We start from the raw sequence: 19,096 nt of genomic DNA on the forward strand, positions 1-19,096 counted from the left end.
GCCAAGGGCAACAAGAGTTTTGATTTGTAGAGGGGGGGGGAGGGGGAGAAGGGGGGAGATGGAACCCACTGATAGCATCCACTGAGATTAGGCACCCACGGACGTTGAACTTAGGGAATGCGGTCTGACACAGATCTTGGTGAGGAGGTTGAAGACCGCAGGATTCATTGCTGGTCAGCTTCGGTGCTTTTTTATATCCTGCTTGCATTGTAGGCCTATATGTTGCCTTAATTCTTCACAATGGGTACATTCTTTTAAGCATTCTTAAGAATCTGCAGCGGAAGTGCAACAGGATGAAATACAAGTCCTCTGTCTAATGCACTTGTGCAATGCAATGCAATGCAAAACCTGCAGCTTGAGACGGTGAAAAGATGCGGTGTAACAAAGCCATGGAGGAGAACAGACTGGTACTCCGATTTTTCTCTCGTGTCATGTAGCCCTGACTTCTGTTTTCTGATTAAGGCCAGGCCCGAAAAGTCTAGTGCGACCTAAAAGGGTGTCACAGATGCCAAACACAAAATCTATCTTTCAACAATTTAAAAGAGCTTGAAGTTAATGCTTGAATGTCCGGACACCATGAAAAACTTTCTTTCAGAGGTACATGTACATCTGCTCAATGCACACTGACAGTGGTTTGTGAAGGAAACTTACAGCATCAGCATCTAGAGGGTGGTATATTGGATATGGGTAATTCCCTAAATTTGGGACCCAACTTGTGACATTTTTGGTGTCCTCCTCACGCGTGAAACCAATCGGTTTGTTGGCACCTTATACTGCAACAACTCAATAAAATATTTCGTCCATTTAACAGTTTATTAGGCAGCATACAAGCTTGTCTTTTTTACCACTTTCCTTTTTCCAAGTGTCTTTCTGTTGTAGTGTCAACCGATCTTCAAAAATTGTTTCATGTGTAAGGGGGACACCAATAATGTCACACATCGGGCTCCATATTTATGGAATCACCTGTTTACAAGGGATACCTTTTTCCAGTTATTTGAATGTAGGGATATGGACACAAACCCTGCTCACCAGGATTTGTTGGTATCAAATAGGAATGCCACAACAACTCTTTCAGCAGTCTCTCAAATTATGAGACAACCTGCCAAATAATCCCATTGGCAATAGAAAAACCAAAGAAAAGTTACAACCTCAAATGATAAGCCTGAAGTTGCCCCTGAAGGGTTAATGTGGTGATTTTAACGATGCTGTCAAGCTAGGCTGTATGTACACTGTGCTCCAACTAGTACTTTTCTGAAAACTTTTGAATCTGTAGGGGAGTTGACCGTTCATCATTAAGTTGGAAAGCCATTTAAATGTAAAATGAGAGACCGGATTTCACACCAGCCTACTAAAGTATACAGAAAAAAAAACCCCAAAACTCAAATAACTCCCGAAAAGGGAACTTTTAAGGCTGCCGAAAACAGCCCACCTTCCTTGCTTCAAGCAGACATTCCTTAATTCAGACCGACAACTTGGGCACTGACACAAAGATATAAAGATGGAGCCAGCAAACCCCGTCCGAAATTGGGAATCCCGTTTTGGGTCCACTGGAAGAGCTATCACAGTGGGGCCTCGAGGGCTGGCCTGGATATTCTACCAACTCCAGCCGACAACAAGTTTGGGAAAAAAGAAAAAGGCTAATGCAGGAAGGTCCCCCTCTCTTGGAAATCAAAATAAATTCCCTAATGGAATCCGCGACAGCAGTCTGACAAGCCGATGCTGGCCCAAAGCGTATCATAATTTTTTGGGGGGATAACACAGCATACTCCTTTGGGACACGCATGCATGTTATCAAGCAGTTCTCGGAAACTGTCCAAATCCGGTACATCAACAGTTCATGCTGATTTCACTCTAAAAGTGTTCATTAAAGCTGCAGTTTTCAAATTACTAAATACCAGCACGCACAGAAAATCAACCCCGCCTTTTCACAAAACGGTAAGAGGAGAATAAAGCCTCCCGTCAATACAAAATGCAAGACAAAAGAAAAATTGGGCAGGTGGCTCATTCCAAAGCTGAGAATTTAACTCATTCCTCATTTAGAACTGTTCTTGATAAACTGTTCTCATTAATTATGGGCACTCTGGGATCTTTCTGGATTTTGCAAATTATGCCTAACGTTTTTCTTCAGTGGTGCCTGCGTATTTGACCGGTGCCAAATATCACCATGAAATAATTCAGAGCGTTTCCTCATTACCACGCACAGTTTTGTGGGTCAGGGTGGGCCTGAATTTGCTGGAATTAGACCAGATTCTTCGAAATCAGTCACAGATACGAGTGAAAAATGTCAACATTCTCCAGTAGATGCTACGGGGAGAACATTAAGTCGGCACCTGATCCGGCGGGGAATTTCTGCAAATCGAAACTACAGATACATGGTACCGGTGCATGTCGGCTCAACTGACTAGCCAAACAAGCTCAGACGACATGGTCCAACGTTTCTTTGAAGTATGACCTACATAAAGAAATATTTTTCTAGACAGTGGAACAACAAGAAAGCGAAATCCTAATATTGAAATATGAGGGCCATTTTAATCAGGACAGTTTTCGAGATCATCTTGCGAATGTCAGGTGATCGCGTTCAAATTCGGCGAAACTTCTTAAGATGCCTCTGTGGGTAACAAGTTGTTTTGAGAATATGACTATGCCTTCATTCCCCAGACTTCTTTGTTTGAAGAGTGAAGTACGGTACCGTACTTCGGAGACCCTGAAGTACTTCTAGGCCTCAGCTGCACCCGCGAGAAAAGGATGGTCTAAGAGTTATAAATGAGGTTTAGACCCGATCAGTTTTTATGGCCAGCTTCTCTGAATTCACAAATATGGGCCAAATGGTAAAAGTCACATATGCTAGTTCAAAAGTTTGTTTCAATGAGGAGATGTCTGATTTCATTTGCAATGCAGCACTTTTGAGCTCAGTTGAGAATCAATCCAATTCTGCCAGGTTTTGATCTTTTTTAATCAAAAATGTTAAGCAGCGCTCAATTTTTCTTCTCGTTTACAAGGCACACGAAGATGAGAGTAACTATACACGACAGCAGGTATACAGGAAATTTCCACGTCATTCAACTAATCATCCACATATGCGAGTTATTTTTTTCCTTTTCAATTGTCGGCAGGGGCTCACAAAAGCGTGTGACCCCTGGCTAGATTGGATTTTCATTTCAAATATTAGCTTCTTTTCTCAATACCCATGGCCCGTCATTGTCCCAGCTGCCTGATTTATCACTCAACAGATTTATCACTGATTGGAGGTAATGAAAATACCACAACCAAAAGGGGCAGTTTTCTTTTAATTCAACAAAACACTTTCTCACACCAGTCCTACTTAGATAGGAGTATATTTTGTCAAGACATGGCAGCTATATATGAGGCATCAACTTGATTAAGGAGGGGAGGAATTGTCCAAATGGGAAATATTTGTAAATATTTGCCCCCTTGAGTAACGCCCCGGCGGGCCCTTGCATGTGTTTGCCAATGAACGGTATTCGTGGGGGACCCAATTTCAGTCGGATTCCTCAAGGTAGTGTGTTCATTTGAAAGGGGTTAATCTAAAGAACCAGACTCTATTTCACCATTTCAATCTGACCCCCCAAATTACCTGGTACCATCCCATTAATGGTTTCAAATGTATACAAATATGTCCAGGATTACGACTGAAATTGGGTCTCCCGCGAATACAGTCCATCGAATACACTACTATTTCTGAAGCTCTACAAATGCGGAGCATTACTATAGTTGCTACATGAACACTTCCAAGGAGTAAAATCTCACGGAGCTCCGGAGACAACATCTCTGAAAAAATGTACCTGCCTAGCCAAATCAGCTTGGTACCAGTGACAAAACAGCAAGGGACTGCATGGCAGCTTGGGTGGGAAACCGTTGATTTTTGCTCAGCAGGTGTTTTGAGCACTCTTAGTAATTTCTATGCTCGGCCGCCCTATGCTACTGACCCTTGTTGTGCGCCCAGAACTCAACTGTTTCCCTCTCATTGCAAGAAATGCACATTCAGCTGCAAAATGGTCGCGTGTCTACTTGAATGTGAGGAGCACATGCAAGTGATGTGTCCTTCCACAGTTCTCGGGAGAAATCCAAACAGCGCCACCTACAGTTCATGCAGAGTTCACGGTAAAAAAAAAAATGCTTACAAAAACCTGACCAAACCAAACTAAAACTCCCATCAAGCCCAGCCCAGCCCAACCCAACTGAACCCACCCCAGCCAAGCCAAACCAAGCCAAGCCCAGCCCAACCCACCCAAAAATTAACAACAGCTGTTTGAAAAAAAAAAAAAGCACTCTGAAGCTGTTTTATTACACACACAGGAAACAGGTCACACTAGTGAACCGATCCCATTTAAGGTGAAACCGCAATAAAGGGCTGGACGAAACCAAGGCACAATAGGGGGGGGGGGGAGTGGAACACCGAAATGCACATAACAGTGCCTTCAGGTCGGGAAGATGTTTATCTCGCTTTCTCCACTTTCCCAAATACAAATTTGAAGTAGGTCAATTGGCACTAATTTTCTTCACTATTCTACACTTGGGACCTGGCCGACACAACCAAAAAAAAAACCCAGAGGCCGGGAAAAAAAAAAGAAGGATTATTTGTGAATTGACACAGACAAGTTTGTGGATGACTTGGCTACAGTTGCAGAAGACTTTCTTCTCAGCCAGGTCGTGGACAGATAAAATCAGATCAGATTGGGTGTGGGAGATTAAAATGGGCAGAAATATTTCAATTCAATTTTTCGTCGTAATAGAGAAATCTCTTTGCAGCAGTGAATAAAATTGTTGCGTGCAATCGGTCCGATAAGCCTGGGTTTTGTATCAGGTGGTTTTTTTTCCTGGTTCATAACACAGGTCATTACACTATTAACCTTTCAGCTCTGCAAAAATTCTTTGTCAGCTGAACACTGGTACAGTTATGTGGCGGCCAAGGGTTTGAACCTTTAATCTTCTATGCTGAACCAAAATTTCACTGAAAATTTTATCAGCTCTCACAGCGATGCATCATACAATGCTTTTTGGCTAAAACATCTATATCTTCTCTGAGTGATTCTCATCTGCCATTGTTCCAGGTTTGCGACATCGGTGATGTTAACGGCATTTTGGCTCGGGTGGGATCCCTCGCCGCATGTCGCGGACGCACTTACACAACTTCAGACTAACACTCAATGAACACAGAATGACATACTGAAAGACTGCAAACATCAGACTGGCTGACTGGGTTATGGTTAGAGCAAACAATAGAGGTTCTCATCAGTTGCAGATTTAAACCTCAAGTCAAAATACCCGTAACAAAAGCTGTTTTCCTGCCAGTAAGACCAGCAACCCACCGCTACTGGCCGCCAAATCAACACCCACAATATCGGCAATTTTCCAAGCGCCATATTTCTGTACGCACATCCACGCAATGGCTGTCCATCTACTTCAATCCTTAGTTCCAACAGATAATTGGACTGTAACAATTAACTATGCCACTGTTGGTGTATGGACAAAGAATACAATCTCATGCAGGCAGGCTGTAGCTTCAATTTGCACAGGTGTCCAACTACACCTGCAGGTCTGCTCTATAAGATTACAACCGTTACATAGTAAAAACCTGCCCATATACTTGTATGTTTGTCAAACGCTGCGGACTGCAGGAGCAGACCTGTGCATGTAATACTTCTCAAGGCAAATGGTACGCTGCATATGAACTGTGGTCGGACTGTTAGTTGGTCTGACTCTCCAATACCAAAGCGCACAAGAAATACAGTACTTGAATGGGAACTGGTGATACTGTAACCATGGTTACCGGATTCTTCAATAACCTTTTACATATCAAGAGCCTAAGGCGTGACGTTAACAACAGCTGAGCAGACAGGCACAAGAGGGGTCATGGGCTGAGAAAAAAAAAATGGACTTACTGAGTTCCTCGGCGAGCTCCACCCTCCTGCCTTTGAGAAGTCGAGTCTTGAGATCTGAGTCGTCGCCAAAGTCTTCCAGGATTTGCTTAACCTCCATCTCCAGCCGCCTTGCTATTATTTTGAAATTGAATAAAAAAAAAAAAACGTCAGCACTGAAAATGATGAACTGGTGCCTCACTTCAAAGCACCCACGATGCTTTCTCCTTGGCTTTTGTGCGGACCACATCAGGCCCTCACTAGTTTCTTGTGAAGACCACTGCAATACCAATCTTATCGTGCCAAACCATCGACATCGCCACTGTAAACACAAGAGGGCGTATAGCTTATTCTCTGACCTACCTTCAGTGTTCATGATTTGCTGTCGTAGGACGTTACTGGTGAGTTGAAGCATCTTCTGTATCCTCCAAAACAGGACAATGTCGTGGCATTCCATCTGGGGCAAAAACAGCAAAGGTGAAATCAAATGTCTGAACTGGACTTCATTTGGAGGCCGAGACAAAATTGGTAGGGGCAACGGTAATGGTGGGGCGGGGGAGGGGAGTGAAATAAGTCAAATCTGGGTCCCAGACGCTAAGGCAAAACTGTGAGGTTTTTTGCAGCAAAACAACAAAAGTTCACGCGAGTCCAGGGCTATTGGCTCGGCGACGGCTAATGATCTTTTGAGTTTTCAAAGGCTTCCTAAATTTGAGATGGTATTGTTTCCTGACCGCTCACCCCAGAATCGCTGAATCCCCGCTGGTAATGGAAGAACCCTTTGCGGCACTCCTGAGCTTTGTTGATGGCCTTCTGAAGGAAATATTTCCGATAGAGTGGGTGCCAAGTCTCTCGTATCTGATGTGGACAAAAAAAAGAAGGAAAAAGCAATCAGAAAAGTGCTGGGCTTTGAGGAAATTTCAGTCCAGGTTGTAGCAAAAAAAAAAAAACTGCTCTACATTTATTTCATCAGTTTTTAAATGTTACATTTTATCAGGTGGGTAAAGTGATTATTTTGATGGCGAGAGGAGGGCCAAAGTTCGTGTGTTGAAGAGAGTTTTGTGTGGTTGGGGCTGGCAATTTCTTCCTAGTGTCGTTGGTTAACAAAGACTTGAGAAGAGACTAGTCGCAGTCCCAAACTTGCCTTTGCCTTTTTTAATGAAGAGGCCTATGTGTTAAGAACACCATACAGGGTTGAGCTCATGCTAGTCAAAACAGTGAAGTTGGTACTTTCTTGACCTCACACATTAAAGAAGATGGAACCTGAGGAGATTTTTGCCTTTTTATGTAAAAGGGACACAGAGTAAAACAGCCCATTTTTAAATACTAAATTTATTACATGTTTAATCAACCATACATACATGTGCGTGCACCCAATAACACGAGTTGATACGATCTAGCATCTGGCTTGAGAAGTCAAGCAAAAATGTTTATTCCCATTCAAGCACAATACTTACAAACTCACTGTCCACGGACACAGCCTTGGTTTCAAGGTTCTTCTTCACGGCTGTCACCTCGTCACTGGACAGCACCGGTTGGTGCTTCTACGATTCAAGGTGAGAGTTCAAAATGTCAACACCAATCAGCAAAGAAGCTGTTTACAAGATGTATTTTTGTTTTTTGCATTGGGGAGATGTTAATTATATATAACGGGTTTGCCCTTACCCAACGTATATTAATAAACACTGTATGCTCAGTGCTTGTCCGAGAGCTTGCGAAAAAAAAACCTCACAAGCTTACTCGGGTAAAAAAAAAAAGTCTACTTTTAAAAAAACAAAGAAGCTGTATTGTTGAAAATCTGACGCGAGTGCAGTAAAGCCATGCAAACCGGTAGGGCACTCTTTGCATTTGAGATGAGTTGCGATCAGGCAATGTAACGGCTGTTATGTCATGCACTGCTGAGTCCACTAGATTAATTTTGGGGTAGAGCGCACTGGTACCTACCTCTGAAGCTTGTAGAAGTTTCTCGAGTTCTTCCTTAGCATGCCTCCTGTTGCTCTGCGAAAGTAAAACAAAATTTGTTGACTGCAGGTTTGCCTCTTAAGATTTGGAAACTGCAGTTAATTTCGCTGACGTGAATGTGATATTGGATGTTGTAGAATACGTAATCAATGGTCGGAAGTTGCAAACTGAACAGAATTGGGAAGTCCCAAATAGAGTAGACTAGGTCAAACTGATATGCCGAAAAGACAGCTTGGCAAGCAATGCTAATCTAGATTGGGTCTACAAAGGAAATAAGGGTCTTCCAACCTGTTCGGTTGTGAGTGATTTCCAGTAGAGCCATCGCTCACTGGTACCCGGGCCCATCAGCTCTTGAATGAGACTGTCGGCTAAGGAGTAAGAAAACACAAACATCCTTTTTTGGGGAGGAAACATTTTGGAAGGATGGTTATTTCATAAAATACGGCAGAAATGCATGCATATCCATGGAATAAAGCTTGCGAATAATAAAATTCTTCTAAAACCAGTTTTTAATCTCACTGCATTTTCATGCTGAATTTTTTGGAAGCAACCCTCGAGAAGTACACCTGCACTTTTATTTCCTGGAAATTAATTTACTTTCAAGCAACAGGGGTAGAAATGTCACAATAAAGCGAAAACGGTTTCAAACCAAAATCATCGCTCACTTTCTTGCAGTCTGTTCTTCAGCACGCTGTCCATGAACTTGATGGCTGCGTCCCACTGCTGTTTGTCGTGGACCGACCGATCCTCCAAGGCATTGACTTGCATCACCCTCTACAAAGAAAAGACAGGAATGGAGAAAAAAGTCAGTCGGGAATCACCTGAAGGGAAAATCAACGACAAGTTCTTTGGGGATGACTTAAATTTGCATGCGATGCTCTGGAACGTTTTTGTTTTTGATGTTTATTGTTCAGAATGTGACTAAGAATTTCTGAACAGACGGATTTATAATGTAATGATGTTTTGGGCGACTATCGGAAATAAAATTGGAAACGAAGGAAAACGTCAGAAAATTTTTCGACATCTGGCATATTTTGCTTATGTACTTATAAATTCAGCCCCACAACAACAGACCACTCGCCCAAATGGCAAATGATATGCACTACATGTAACTGGCGCCGCACCGATTTCTGCTAAGACAGAGAATTCGCTTAGCGGCATTTCCTGCTAAGCGGCGCCGGACTCTGCTTACCAGACTGTCGGCTGCCTGTTCCTGCCATTTGTGCCTGTTGATGCCTTCCTGCTTGACAGCAGACTTCACGTCGTTGAAGAGTGGGTCGTGAATGGCCTTGACCTTGTCCGCGTCGATCAGTTTGGAGAACTCCTCCACCAGCGTTTCCAGGGCAACCTGAGACAAGGGGGAGATGATGCAACTGGTTTGAAACTCAAAACATAAAATGCGCACAACTGTAGACGAATCTGTGACGAGTGGACTCACCATTCAACCACCAATCGATTGTGAGCGGCAGGGAATAAGCAGCGAAAGAAAGAATGCTTCTGTCAGAGTTCATCTGAGTAGCCGCCGGACCTGTCTCAAGGACTGGGTGACTTGTGACTGGCTTACTTGTGACTGGCTTGTGAGATCACTGAGATCACTTTTGTATGGTGTGGACGCAAAACTTCGACAGGTTAGCAGGCACAATGTGGACGTGGAACGTTTATCACTTTTGGCTCTCTGGAATGTAAATGTCCAACCTACGCCTACAGATTTTAGGCAGAACTGAGACTGGGCACCTTGCGACCTAGCAATGATGTCCCGCTTCGCTGACGAACAATGAGTGTGCACTAGTTTGCATGTGAATGGTACGGAGCATGCATGAGTATTTTCATCTAAATGGACACAAACTCTAATGTCTTTGCACAGGTGCTCGACCTAACAACATCGCTGGAGTGTCCGCCAAGCATCTCTCCTTGTCACCAGAGACGGTGCACTCGTGCGCAGTGCCTAATGCATGGACCTATCTTTGCAGCATCCTGCTAGGAATGTTGCTTTACTCACATCGACACTTTTCTTGGGGAGCTGTTGATCTGCCCACTGTTTGAGTTTGATGTCAACTGTGGTGTTGAAAGTCCTGTGACGTGACAGTAAAGCCAAAAAAAAAAAACAAGCTGTCTGTCAAGAGCATCGGTAGAGAGGATTTTCAGTCATGTCAGTTTTGATGGTAAGCATTCAATGTACACGGATGTGCTTGGAAACGCGTTCACCTTCGAAGTCTCTCAACATTTTGGCGTACATGAAACTACCAATAGAAATACACAGATTCAAAAATGCAAGTGCCTCCATGGACATGGTGCGCTTCCTGAAAAGTCTTTGCCCGTCATGTTATGTCATGTGAAAACCTCTATATCGTGCACAACATTGACAACTTGTCATGAAGAAGAGTTTCTTACAGATGTTCACTGAACTGAATTTCTCTCCTTCTGGGAGCTATCTTCCACAACTCTCCTTTTTTATAATTTTTTGGACTTATGGCAACCTTGGGTGATCAAGGCTTTTTTATGTAAATTAACATTGGCTGAGCTGTTTGTTCTATCCTCGGTATCCTGAGGTCGTGCATCGGATCTATTCCTTACCCGGCATCCGGTGACTGGGCAGCTGGGAGGTAGATGTTCTCAAAGACGTAGCCTGACATCCTCTCCCACAGAACCTTGGACAAAGCGTCTTCCCTGCAAAACCAACAGAAATGAAAAAAATAGGCAGTCTAAATGGATCACTAGCAACCATACGAACAGAACAAAGGCCTCCAGAATTGTAGAAACAAATTAAGTTGAAGTAAAGATGGGACTGCTGCAAAACAGGTCAAATACTAACAACACCAAGAAACATTTTTAATCTCCCGACAGATATGACCAGAACTTCAGTTTGTTGGCAAACGAGTCGCAGTTGAAGCTATCAGTATCTAGGACTCACCAGACTTTGGGTTGAATCTCGCTCAGACAAAGCACCTCATCCAGTATCTCGCTTTTGGCTTTCTCAAACAACTCGTCCTTCACAGAAAAAAAAAGACAGGGATTGAGCTTTCAGCTTCTCAAATTTGAATGGCACTCGAGCAAGGAAGCCGTCTTAAATCAGCGTCCATGATTTTTGGGCCTTGGGAATCACAGGAGGTGCCATACTGCCGCAAGCAGCAACAGAATGGGGGAGAATACGAAAGGGCTTACTCTGTCAAGTTCTCGGAGCCTTGTAAAATTGTTCTTCCATTCTGTCTCCAAGTTAAACCTCGTGGCTGTTGACAAGAAGGGAGAAATGACTGTCACTGAGAAAGAGTTCAACAAAGACGCAACACTTCACACTTTCAAGTGATGCATTGCCAGGAAAAGATAAACTGTCAACAAAACATAGACTAAAGAAAGAAGCAATCCTCAAAAGGTTTTGATGTCCAAGAGCGTACATACCTTTGTAGATGTCAGCCTGTTGCGTGACCGACTCCTGCACCATCTTCCAGAAACAGTCGGACACGGCAAAGCTCAGGTTCTGTGTGGTCATCTGACTGGGCTTCAGGGTACCAGACCTGAAGTAAACGCAAAAGAGGTGTCAACCTGTCTCTCGGAATTTCCAAACCTACAGCAGCTTCGCGGCAATCTTTAGGAATCACACGACACGGTCTTACTCTAAATGCACGTCGGGTATTTCAGAGCTAACTGAGAGTATGTGAGAAAAGAATGCAAAGGCTTGGAAAGTTGGGACCACATGATTCATTGGATGGTCGTTTTCACGCCAGAATCGGCTTCTTTGGTTACCATAATTACTGATGTGTCTGAAGCCATGCTGGTTTATTTTGAAGGGCCAGTGGAAAGTTCTCCTAGATTTGGCAAGTCGGTAGACGGAAATGCAAAATATACGTCAAAAAAGTTGAGTAAATTGGGGGTCCATCTTACTTGAAGAGTGCTGATCCCCTGAAGAACTGTTCCTCATATTTACGGATTGTTTCTATACTGTCACTTGTATTGCCTGAGAAATAAAGAAAAAATAATAAATAAAAAATAAATAATTAAAATAAAGAAGTAAACAAACTCATCAACAAAGCAGAGATTTTCCATCTTATTCTCTCCACACAAAAAAATTCTAAAAAGGAATCCCAACTTAAAATAAGAAGTGATTTCCATTCAAAATGTGGTTTAAAATCAACACTGCAATCCGATCCATCTCCATCGCTTTAATCTGCGTAAATTCTGTTTCCATTTGTTATACTTGCAGCTACAAAATCTTTGCTGGGAATTTTTTCAGTTTGAAGTTTTCCCTTCAAGTTGAAGAGACGCATACGCCGGCGTCTTCTTTCTCTGCTGTCCCGTACGGCATCATACCTTTTCCGGTAACCACGGCAAAATATCCCAGGGCCTTCATTGGGAAGAGATTTCCTTCAAGAATTTGCTTTATCTGTGGATGAACAAATAAAAAAAACCATCTGTGAAGAAGTCACATTGGAAAATTGTCACATGCTAGGTTCACAGAAACGGACTGATAGTTCATCTCTACGACTTTTCTTTCAGAACAGAAGCAGAAATGTACTCAAGATTCTTGGGCACTTTGAGACGAGCCGACAGTTTAATGACACCCTTTCATAAATGTACATATTTGCATCGTGCTATGCAGCTGCAAAATGACAACAAGCCAATGAAGAAGAGAACTCATTTCCGCTCACCCTGCTGGGGTTGGCGGCGTTCCTCTCAGCGAGGTCCACTTTGGTCAGGACAAAGATGGTCCGCTTGCCCTGGGGGTCCACGTCACTGACCAGGTCGGTCACTATACTCCTCTCGGCATCTATTGCACCATCTGTCATTGTGGGAGGGGATTACATTGTTAACCCGTGGCTCAAGCCCACCGCAACGTAAACATTATGCAACGTCTGTCAGATATGGAAATCTTCTGCAGTTGCCCTAGCTCTCGATGGACTAAAGCTCAGCATTTCCGCCGCAAAGCCAGAAATTTGAGACCATTTGAAAACGCACTGTAAGTCCTTGCCTTGTATACAGAGTATGATAGCATTGGGGTTGTTCATGTACATCTTGCTCAGTCTCTGGATGCTGTCCTTAGTGTCAGCTGCCATTCCGGTGGTTACAGTCTGCCGGCAAAAAGGAACAAAAAAGGCAAAAATCAGTTAAATGGTTTACTCACAATCTAGCGAGTAACAGGGTGTATTAAGAAACTGCTTACTGACTTATGTGACCTGAAATCGTACGAATCTTTAAAGACGGAGGGCCTGATGTTTACGATTCTTGCACAGTCTTCCTCAGGGCACGGGCTTTGCTTGAAATAGCCAGTGTGGGAGAGTTTCTGTTTTCCCCCCCTTCTCTTGGCCCCGCCTACCCTTCTCAACTCTTTCTACTTACACTGATGATGCCAGGAAGGTCCACCAGGACCATTCGTTGGATGCCAGGCCCTCGCACGCTCAGCGAAATCACCTGTTTGCAAAAGAAGTTCCACTTTTTAAAATATCCACGCTATCACGTGAAATAGCACCGTGTCTGTGACATCGCACCAACCACTTGCACACTACAGCTATGAAGCTGGCACAGACAAGTTCTTGACATCTAAAAACTGGTTCTTACATCGGTGCTGATGGTCTGCCCCTGTTGCACACTGTTCTTCATACGAAGCTCAATTTCTTGTCTCAACGCCTTCAGCTGTTTGAGGTCAAAGACGAAAAATCAGGGGGTGAGACTAGAGATTAAAGAAAAACCCACACATCTAGAAGAGGGCTTGTAACAACGACAACGTGACTTTCCAAGGTTGTTTATGGGTAAAAAAATGTACGAATTCTCTCCCAAATGGCTATGATTTGTGTCAATCTTGCACTCTGTTCTTTACAGCGCAAAAATAAGTAACTGATTCATATGTACAAAGTTTTTAGAACAGTTTTCTGACAAACGTTTTTGATGATTTTTATTTCTACGGGCCCTGAGCTGGACCAAGAGAGGGCGCAATTTTCCTAGCAACAGAGGCTCCTTTGGTAGGAACTTCACTTTGCTGGTTCACAAAGGTGCATGCGTTGCATGTGCGTGGCTACCAACAAAATGAACACTTCCGACAGGTGCGGATCTTGTCAACCAATGAGCAGCGGCTTTTGCTCAAAGCAGATGGAGCATCATCTACCTCCGCCTCCTTGGAAAGGTCAAACTCCCTGTTGCTGTCCTTGAACTGCGCTACGTGTTGGGGACCCTCGCTGAGCGTGACCTTGACGGGTGACCTCGTCATCATCTCACCGGAGCCCCTGCATACAAACCAAAATACTTCGAACACTGTCCACCATCTACGGTCTTCCACAAGAACTATTCGTCCCCAACTGAAAAATCTTTTGCCACATCAGTCATTTTTGTAAGGAGTCCTCCAAACAAACTGTCCAAGAATCTAACAGGACTTTGCTAACTTTCAAGGGGCATTCACTCACTTGTGAAGAAATAGTGGCAAGGTTTTCTCTTCCTTCAACTCTTCCTTGATGGGTTCTGGGGTATCATGGGCAGTTTTATGGTTAAATGTTTCAGAAATATCTTATGGATTGGGGGTATTGAAAATAAACTTTATGTACTGAGAAATTATGAGTAGAAGTCTCTTCACTAGAGAGAGAGTTGTTGGAGAAACAAAAATATCAGTTGTGATCATACCTTGGAAATATCCTGGCTTGGGCGATCATCTCCAGCACACTGGTCTTACCAGCACTCTGATCACCGACGACCACAACCTGCAAAGAGCAGGACACCCAAATCAGAATCAATGGAACTAAGAAATGAAGATGAACCTTCCTTCCAGATCCCAATCATTTGAATACAAACTTACCCTTGGTAGATGGTCCTGCATCTGGTATGACTCGTCAGCTCCAGCCAGCTCATCTAGGACTTCGGAGTACATGTCGATCAAAGATTTCTGAGAGAGCAAAGACAAGATATCAGGAGGTGCATGTGTGGCCTTGTGGTGAAGGTTTGTCACTCCCGATCATAGGGTCGGAGGTTCAAATCCAGCAGCTGGTTAGCTGCTGTGACCACGGGCAAGTCCTTTACCCCACCTGCATCTCTTAACCTAGGAGTGCAAATGGACACCTCTGAGGGTCGCAGGTTAAGCGTGCTCTGTCACTGGCTGCCTCAGTCGGTTTCATGGCTTGATAAACAGGGGTAACAATTACATCTCCAGCAGCAGTACTGCTTGAAATGATCACTTTGGAAATTATCATTATCATTTTTTTTTCACTACGACTCAACCGTTCAGGAAACCACACACTGAGCTCTGCCATTTCACCCTTGACCATTCTTACGTAGCTGTCATTAGGCAGAGTTTGAGGAAACCGTAAGCGATGTTTCTAACCTTTTCTTTAGGTGTCATGGCGTGTTTATCTCCCCTGAGTAGGAGCGATTTCTTCAGGCGTCTGTTGTCCCTCTCGAGTCGCTCTATCTCACGCTGGTATCTCAACTTTAGAGCAAACAGAAGACGCCAACTTTCGAGGTATTAAGTCAGTCAGATCAAAGCAATAATTTATAAATGTACAGGGATCAGGATGGGTAAAACCCCAAAGCTTGGCTGCCCAGTGTTGTGCATTACTGTCCAGAGGTTACACGAACTGTTTCACCCGGATCAACTTTTAAAATGATTGTGTCCTACAAGTATCTGCTCTGTGCAAACTCACCGGGCTTTCCTGTCGGATTTTATAAAGCAATTTCTGCAGTCTGGTGTTCATCTTTCCGGTCAGTTTTTTTTCTCCTTTTACAGCAAACTTTCCGTGTGAAATATTAAACCTGGACTGAGTGACGAAGCAAAGCCTTGGCATTTCATTGATAACTACGGACGAATGATTTTTTAACCCGTCTTCGGTAAGAGCCTTCAATCTTTTTCCAAGAGCAGTGTCAGAAGGTATAGCACAAGATGATCCCTGAACACAATTTAAGAGCAGAGCGGAGACTACGTCTCTGAATCAAGTGCAATCATGTGTGGAAATGCCTCGCAAATGGTAAGTTGATGCACTACAAACAAAATGCAGTGCCAGGGAAAATAACAGCCTCGTTACTGCCCTTAACACAAAATGTGCAATTAGGGCAATAGCGTGGTTTCATTGAAGGTGCTGGTATCCCTTTGTGCACTGGTTATCAGTGGTTTCAAGTCGAACGCTGACCCATCCAAAGTGAACCCAACAAATATTTGAGTTTGGAAGTACTCTCCCCACTGGGTACACTTCATTTTAAGTCTCACCTGGGTTTCTAGAAATTCTTCTTTGGCCTGCTCCAACTTTTCTTTGTCACTTGGCTGAAATTGTTGGAGACACAAGATAAAAAGAGAGAATGCCAAACCCTGAGTCGATTGTTGCATCAAAAGATAGGGATGTAAATGCAAGATGCCACTTAGAATTTTTGCGGCAAGGTGTTACGTAGAGAAGCTACGTGTACATGCATCACTCAACTATATCCTGCTAAAAAAGAGAATTCATTTTGAATGTCTCGGTGAACAGGTTAAAAGGGCAAACGGTCCAAGATATAGAGAAACTACATATATGAAAGAAATTCAGATTTGGTAGGCTTTAAATTTTGCGGGAGAAAGTCTCCAGTTTGCTACCAAGTGGCACCGCACTGCATTTTACAAAGATGAGTGATTGGCTCTTACCCCGGGTGGTGTAGCGGGCAGATCTGTGGACTTTTCATCTGTTTCCGATGAGTCAGCTTGAAATGAAGTGAAGAAGCTTTTTCCTTCTTTTCCTGAGACGGAAACAAACGAGAACAAAAAAAAAATAAATAAATAAATCCTTCCTAATGAAAATCTACAAATCTACATTACCTTTCTTTCTGCCCCGTTTCTGGACACATACCTTTGTATTTGTAGATTTGTTCAAGTAATCCTGCGTCTAATTCTAATCAGGCACAATGGATGCACTTGCTGTGCTTACACCAATTAATGAATGGAACAGTAGAGCAGCAATACAGCCATGCAAAGGGAACAGCTGCAGGTGAAGTGGAATAACTTGAAAGTGCACAGGATTCGATGTTGGAGGTGGTGCTTGTTTTTTTTTCTTGAAATATGCAAATTGCTGGGAACTGTTGTGACTGGTGGAAATGTATAGCTGGTACGGCCTGTTATCGTTAGGTTTTGTTTGTTTTTTAAGGAAAGGCTTTTTGAAAATTCTGAAATGGTGCTTTGAGTAACGGACTTGAGGGACATTTCTCAAAGGAATAAAAACACAGCCAAGGACAAAGTGAAACAGTTTCTCTAGGAACATCTATGGCACAGAAAACACATTAGACCAAAATGATCCAGGGCTAACTATCTGGATTCCACGCATTGCTAACAACAAAAAAAACTACAAAATTTCATTTTATGATGGTACAAGTATTAAATAAAACAGACCATGTTTATTATGAAAACCAAACTGGATTGATGAAATAATTATAAAGGGGAAATGAATGGGAGTAGCTTTCATTGAAAATTATGCAAGCAAAAAAAAATTGGCAAAATGGGGAGGTGAACCAGAGACCTGCGGACTGCATGTCCAGTATTTTACTGTCTAACATTCAAACCTGTTCTCTCATTCTGAGCAGACAGACAGAATGCAAGGCTCAACAGTTGATACCAAAGAAGGTAGAGCACTAGACCTGCAGTCTGATGGTCCCTGGTTCATGTCCCATTCATTCCATTTAAGCTAGATCCGATTCACTAAAATTTCAAGATCCACTGAAACTGTTGAGGTAAATGTACACACCTGCCCACTGTAAAGTCTTTGAGATATTTTCTCTGCCTTCATCTAGGGACCCCTGATGCTCAAACAACAGTGCATCTGACGTAGAAGGATGAAAACAAAGAAAGAAGATGTAGAACAAAACTATGAAAGCAAAAGTAGGGGCTTTTAAATGGAGAGGGTGCGTGAGTTTGGGGAAAGGAATGCTTAGTGGGTTGCCGCATGCTTAGGGTTTGGAGATGGGGGATTGATTTTGGAAGAATGGAACAGTCTGATCCTACATGCAGAATATTTCAAGGAGGCTGGCATGGGCAAACTGCGCAAGGAAATATTTAGCAAAGGGCTAGTATTTTCAATGAAACTGCAAACATGTGGTAAATTGAAAGCTGAAGAGAAACTTCTGCTCGAAATGTAAGCAGTCTTGATTCTGACAGTAACTCGGTTGCGTGCTTATTTTTTTATTATAAGAATGTTTTTATTTGAATCTTTCTGTTGAAAATCGACATCTAGGATAACAACGAAAATGGGAATTGGCTGGGAAAATATTAGAAAGCATGTAACAATAAAAGCGTGATGTGACAAAAGTTTGGGCAGGCTTTGAACAGAGCTGTTCTGAATTAATCATTAAACTGGAATGAAAATTAATGGGCACAAACACTCCGCATAGTGTACATTAAGAGAACAAATGTTTCATTTTTTTTTCTTTCGAGAAAAATATGCACGAAAAAAAAAATGACACCAGCAAGCAACATCACAACTGACAGAGGAAGCTTTGTGCAACTTAAGCTTTTCACATGGACAGTGGCAAAATTGACATGCACACCTTTGAAGGCAGAGAAAAACCTCTCATTCTTTTTGGGTTTTTTTTGTGTGTAAAATAAAATTGGGAAACTGCATGCACGGCCAGAGAAATCAAAACAGACAAATATAAAAAAAAAAGACCTGAAATTTAACTGGTAAAATAGACAAGATCGTTTCAGAGTAAGATAAGTACTGATAAGGTGCGTTGGCTTAGGGGTGAGTTACTTCGATTTGATTTCCTCGTCGGATAAACCTGCCTTGAAAACTTTGACCAATTCTTTAGCTTATCTGTGACCCTGCCAGATGCAACACAGTGCATCGGATGAAAAAGTTGGATGCATTTTGATGCACTGGGGCATCAACAGCAGCCGAACAAACTGGCCAGCCAAATACTCCCAGGCACCCCCCCTCCCAGCTACAGCACTGCCTCACAATGAGGTTACCCGGTACCCACCTTCCCTGGCTTCCGGTATCCACCCTTGGAAGGACTCCCTGGTGGGCAGCGTGCCTTTCAGCCAGCCTTTCTCCGGCAGGTGGATGTGGCTGGCCAGTTTCTTCATTTCGGCCAAGGTGTGCCTGAAGGTACTACTGTCTGGGGTGTAGCGGTCAATCCAGGACATGTCCGGCAGCTTATCAATCCAAGAATTATAAGTCTGGAATGAAAAAAAGGCGACTTCAATAGGTCTTTTGCTTGGGCCTGATAAAGGAAACAGCACATGACGTTCTGAATTATACAAACCAAGAAAACAGTGCACATTACAAACTTCAAATGGCAGGAGTTACTAACCTTGGACCACAAATGGTGAA

The 19,096-nt window shown here is 43.1% G+C and overlaps 1 protein-coding gene across 4 annotated transcripts in view; it reads right to left on the reverse strand.

Moving 5' to 3' along the window:
* opa1 (OPA1 mitochondrial dynamin like GTPase) overlaps nucleotides 1–19,096 on the reverse strand; it is a 72,106-nt gene that overhangs the window by 51,170 nt on the left and 1,840 nt on the right. For 3 of the 4 annotated variants that reach the window (XM_087147406.1, XM_022234595.2, XM_087147407.1), the window contains exons 3-29: nucleotides 18,744–18,942; nucleotides 17,513–17,587; nucleotides 16,423–16,514; nucleotides 16,015–16,068; nucleotides 15,136–15,240; nucleotides 14,614–14,700; nucleotides 14,442–14,518; nucleotides 13,933–14,050; nucleotides 13,389–13,463; nucleotides 13,170–13,241; nucleotides 12,802–12,901; nucleotides 12,482–12,612; nucleotides 12,144–12,216; nucleotides 11,718–11,790; nucleotides 11,235–11,350; nucleotides 11,001–11,065; nucleotides 10,750–10,826; nucleotides 10,413–10,505; nucleotides 9,838–9,910; nucleotides 9,031–9,186; nucleotides 8,504–8,612; nucleotides 8,127–8,206; nucleotides 7,821–7,874; nucleotides 7,334–7,420; nucleotides 6,618–6,734; nucleotides 6,243–6,336; nucleotides 5,904–6,014 (exon numbers count right to left, since the gene is read on the reverse strand). In XM_087147406.1, the coding sequence (XP_087003532.1) occupies nucleotides 5,904–6,014; nucleotides 6,243–6,336; nucleotides 6,618–6,734; nucleotides 7,334–7,420; nucleotides 7,821–7,874; nucleotides 8,127–8,206; nucleotides 8,504–8,612; nucleotides 9,031–9,186; nucleotides 9,838–9,910; nucleotides 10,413–10,505; nucleotides 10,750–10,826; nucleotides 11,001–11,065; nucleotides 11,235–11,350; nucleotides 11,718–11,790; nucleotides 12,144–12,216; nucleotides 12,482–12,612; nucleotides 12,802–12,901; nucleotides 13,170–13,241; nucleotides 13,389–13,463; nucleotides 13,933–14,050; nucleotides 14,442–14,518; nucleotides 14,614–14,700; nucleotides 15,136–15,240; nucleotides 16,015–16,068; nucleotides 16,423–16,514; nucleotides 17,513–17,587; nucleotides 18,744–18,942 (2,563 nt within the window). The remainder of the gene's footprint in view (nucleotides 1–5,903; nucleotides 6,015–6,242; nucleotides 6,337–6,617; nucleotides 6,735–7,333; nucleotides 7,421–7,820; nucleotides 7,875–8,126; nucleotides 8,207–8,503; nucleotides 8,613–9,030; nucleotides 9,187–9,837; nucleotides 9,911–10,412; nucleotides 10,506–10,749; nucleotides 10,827–11,000; nucleotides 11,066–11,234; nucleotides 11,351–11,717; nucleotides 11,791–12,143; nucleotides 12,217–12,481; nucleotides 12,613–12,801; nucleotides 12,902–13,169; nucleotides 13,242–13,388; nucleotides 13,464–13,932; nucleotides 14,051–14,441; nucleotides 14,519–14,613; nucleotides 14,701–15,135; nucleotides 15,241–16,014; nucleotides 16,069–16,422; nucleotides 16,515–17,512; nucleotides 17,588–18,743; nucleotides 18,943–19,096) is intronic. The other variant, XM_087147408.1, reaches the window with a different exon arrangement.

The sequence above is a fragment of the Acanthaster planci genome, linkage group LG16 (genome assembly GCF_054643075.1).
Source record: "Acanthaster planci isolate LZ-2023a linkage group LG16, COTS_SCS, whole genome shotgun sequence".
In the NCBI taxonomy this organism is placed as follows: Eukaryota; Metazoa; Echinodermata; class Asteroidea; order Valvatida; family Acanthasteridae; genus Acanthaster; species Acanthaster planci.